The 3,937-nt window shown below is 48.3% G+C and overlaps 1 protein-coding gene across 1 annotated transcript; it reads right to left on the bottom strand.

Annotated features, from left to right (window-relative positions):
* Positions 1 to 1,043: 1,043 nt before the first annotated feature.
* On the bottom strand, positions 1,044 to 3,280 carry LOC137334553 (protein BTG1-like). The gene is made up of 2 exons (XM_067999316.1): positions 2,763 to 3,280; positions 1,044 to 2,281 (listed from the first exon to the last, which is right to left on the bottom strand). The coding sequence occupies exons 1-2, from the start codon at positions 2,905 to 2,907 to the stop codon at positions 1,887 to 1,889; spliced, it is 540 nt and encodes a 179-aa protein (XP_067855417.1). The 5' UTR covers positions 2,908 to 3,280; the 3' UTR covers positions 1,044 to 1,886.
* Between the last annotated feature and the right edge of the window lie 657 nt (positions 3,281 to 3,937).

The following is a 3,937-nucleotide window of genomic DNA, read 5'->3' as shown; positions in this document are numbered from 1 at the left end:
TAACATACGGTATTATGAGAGGCACCTCACCTTGCACAATGAAGGGTGTTAAGGAAAATTCCCTCCTGCACAATAATCTCTCGCTGCCATTCCTTTAAAGAGGTAAAAGTGTCGTTTGAAGCCTTACCAGCAGCTGTCATGGTAACAGTAGGAGCTTGAACGAATGTCCCGAGCTGCTCAAGATCCAGTCTGTGCTGAAACAAAGGGGTTCGATTTCCATCTCAGTCCCAGGGAGGAAGGTGGGGGGGTTTAAACACTGCCAGTGTCACTCTTTATCTCACTTTATATGAGACTGAATGGATTCTAAATGCCCAAGGCGAGATTTGCCCCTATTTAACCAGCGTTACTTTATACCTTCGGTTAGTTGGAGGCTGGAAGCATTTTTTTTTTCCCCTGAAGTGCGGCGAGTTCGAATGCACAAACTGTTGAGGGGGCCGGGGGATTGTAAATGTAAAAGCACAGCTAATAATCATAGACCCTTTTGGGTTACTGAGGGAAGCTTTGATCGGCAAGATCTGACATGTTGAGACGTGCTGAACACTTCACCAGACACTGATCTTCACACCAACACTTTCTATTACTAATAAGCACTCATAACTCACTCGGACTTGTCCAACTAAACACCCGACCGAGGTGGGGGGTTAACATCTGACGTCTCAAAGATCCAGGCGGAGGAAAGTAAACAAAGAGATTTGGGCTCCATTATTTTTTAATGCTCTGTAACACTCGAATTTATTAACCCTGTTTTGGCCGATTTGGATATTCTCTTGGACCCCAAGCGACATTCCGTTCAAAAAAAAAATGATTTCAAGCATTCTGCAGAATTTCAGACTCCAAAAAAAAAACTTGCCGTTAATTCCTACACTTTGTTTTGAAACATTGGATTAACCGCAGAGTTTGGACACACTCAGTAATAAGATTTTACTTTCACTTCTCCCCTTTTTGAGGCCAATTTTTGGAATTTCATCATACTGAACACCGGCTGCAACGGGAAACAAAGAAAATGCAAACATTCCCGACCGAAACCAAACACGGAAGCCAACTTTTGTGTTTTTTTCTTGTTAAAATGGCAAGATAGGAAACGTTTTATTATAAGAGAAGAAAATTTCTCTTCCAAAATAGAAATCTGTACAACTTTTGCCACGATCAATATACATGAACTGTACAAATTTACAGCAGTTCATAATTTACCAAATGTCAAGAGATGGTCAAAACAGAATTCACAAATTAAAAAAAACATCTGTGAAGCTACCCGATCACGGCAGAGGAGAAACTACAGTCCGCATCCACTTCACTGAACAGTGCTAAAAATAAAAGACGGCACTTTTAGAAAAAACCCTAGGCTAGCAATGTACAGATATAGCTATTTCATCAAAGTAGGTTAGTCAAATGTTAAAGAGTGGTGCCTTTTGTAGCTCCACAAAGGCTGTTTGTTTAAACCCATTTTAAAGAGGACGGATTTTTTTTGTCCTTATCATTTTTTTAAAATGTTTTTTTTAAAAAAAACAAACTGCCAAGTGTCAAAACACTGTTTTGAGGAATAAGTAAAAGTGGACAGTTGGTAGTTTTCACTTCCCCATACAGCAATGTTTGTTTTTATATCACATATAAATAAAAATTTTAAGTCTGGATTTGGTACATTGCTGGAAAATGTTTGAGCGGCTGTGACTTTTGTTAAGACACACAACAGCCAGTGTGAGAGAGCTACCATGCCCCTCTTCTTTAACATTTAAGAGAGACAACCCAACCTCCAAAAACAAAGCCCAGTTTATGGGTCCCTGATGTAGGAGCCTTCCTTCCCCCCCCCCCCCCCCAAAAAAAAAAACAAACCACTTTTGCCGTTTCCAGTGCGGCCCTTTTTGTGTTTTTTTTTTGTGGGTCGTGCCCTAGCTGGACACGGTCATCATGTTGTAGGTTTTGGAAGGGCTCGTCCTGCCAATCAGCAACTCGTCCTTGCAGCTGGTCCGGCTGCCGTCCGCCATGGCCATGGGCGAGCTGGCGCCGAGGTGGTGGCGGTGATGGTGATGGTGGCCGTGGCCGATGGGGTGCGCCTCGTACAGGACGCAGATCGAGCCGTCTTCGCCGATCCGGTACGACACCTCGTAAGGATCGACCCAGAGGGTGAGTTCGCTCGGAAGGAGCTGGTAAACCTGCTGGTTGCTCAGTCCGATCCGGTTTGCCGCCTTCCAGATGATGGGGTCCATTTTGTGGTTGATCCGGATGCACCGGTACCCGGATCCTTTGCACGGTTTCTCGGGGAACCAGTGGTGTTTATAGTGCTCTGTTGGAAAGGCAAAGGAAGACACGACCTTAATGAATAAAGGACTCTCAATGCCGCCTCCCAGTTTGCACAAAGTAACTTTTTTTTGTGTTGTGCTGATTTAGGATCCAGTATTCCACCCTTGCTTTCATCGGTCTTTATTGCAACCGAAAGGATTTTTTTTTTTTGCATTCAGTGCGGATCCCACTTTTGCAACACGAGGGATTTTTTTTTAATATTTAAAAAAAAAACTTGCATTTCTGCAGCTCTTTAGATCACGTCCGAAAGCGCTGGGCGTGCAACATAAAACACATTGTCCTTAGGCGGCGGGCGGACCGAGCGCGAGACAAAAGCCCGCTTGGCACGGGCTCCAGGGTCCGGGTTCCATTTTTCGAACCCCGGCGGGCCCGCGGGGTTCCATTTTTCGAACCCCGTCGTGTTCGAAAGTGGGGGGGGCGCGAGAAGAAACGGTCCCGGAGGCCGAGCCGAAGGTTCCACTTACCCGCCAGCAGGTCCTGCAGCGACTGGCAGAAAGTCTGCAGCTGCCGCTCGTCGACGAGAGCCTTCGTCCGGAGGAGTTTACAAATAAATCCCACCGCCGCGGTGATCTCTGGCTTCATATCGGCCCAAGTGCCCAGAACGTACATTGAGGAAATCCTTGTTTGTTTGTTTTTTTAAAAAAAGTGATCAGAATTTATTCTGGAAAAACTTTTCGTTTTTTTTAAAAAAAGGTACGAACTGCTTTTTTGTTTTGTTTGGGCGGGAGGAAGGGGAAAGGAGGAGGGGGGGGGGGGGTGGTGGGTTTGGAAGGAGAGGTCTGTGTTCAAAAAATTGTAATGAAGGGGGGGAGGAGGGGGTCCGGTCGTGAGAGGGAGAAATTGAGTTTCTTCGGTGCTGTATGTGGCGAAATAAAAGTCTTTGTACGTGCGATGAGTCAGCGCCGCTGCTAGGCGAGCCACTGCTGCTTCATCATGGCCACGCACGCTTTAAGTCCACCGCCACACGGGACGCGCCGGAGCGGGGAGGCGCTATTTATAAGGGGGGGAGGCAGGACGTGACGTCGGAACAACAAACGAGGCGGAAAAAAAACCCGCCCTGCCGGTGACGTCACCGCTATGTGGGTTGTCAATGACGTAACGTTCTTGTCTGCGGACAATTGGTGCGGCTGGCGGTCATGTGGTCGCTGGGGGGGGGGGGGGAGGCCACGTGGTACAACAAAGGGATGGAGGTCACGTGGGTGCGGTAGTGTTTTTGTTAGCAAAAAATGGATGGAGTGGAAGGAAGTTCTGGTTGCATTTCAGTCCCAGGCTTGTGACCTTTGGCCGCCCGGTGGTGGTGGTGGTGGTGGTGGGAGCGGGCAAGTCGGAGGATGTCCTGCTCCTGAACCAAAGTGGCCATCTACGGGTCCAGGCTAGACGCGGGCCCCTGGGGGCGCTCGCTCCGAGAGTCTGCCCCTCTTCCGCGGCATTCTCCGCGCCCGGGTGGCCCTGGAGAGGGAGCGCGCGCGGTGTCTGCCGGAACGCTCGAGGCTTTCCGCGACCGGCGGGCTCCGCAGGGGCTGGAGTGCATCCTGGACCAGAATAATAAAATCTTAATTTGACACTTATTTTGGGTTTTTTGGTTTTCTGCACGTGAACACACCCTAAAACCACCCCCCCCCCCTTCTTATAGAAGGGG

The sequence above is a fragment of the Heptranchias perlo genome, chromosome 18, assembly GCF_035084215.1.
Source record: "Heptranchias perlo isolate sHepPer1 chromosome 18, sHepPer1.hap1, whole genome shotgun sequence".
Taxonomy (NCBI): domain Eukaryota; kingdom Metazoa; phylum Chordata; class Chondrichthyes; order Hexanchiformes; family Hexanchidae; genus Heptranchias; species Heptranchias perlo.
This window is presented reverse-complemented; position numbering and strand designations above follow the sequence as displayed.

Excerpts from the sequence above, each read along its gene's own strand:
- LOC137334553 (XM_067999316.1), bottom strand. The coding sequence starts at position 2,907 with ATGTACGTTCTGGGCACTTGGGCCGATATGAAGCCAGAGATCACCGCG. Across the intron at positions 2,282-2,762 it reads GCTGCAGGACCTGCTGGCGG|AGCACTATAAACACCACTGG; the intron begins GTAAGTGGAACC and ends CCTTTCCAACAG.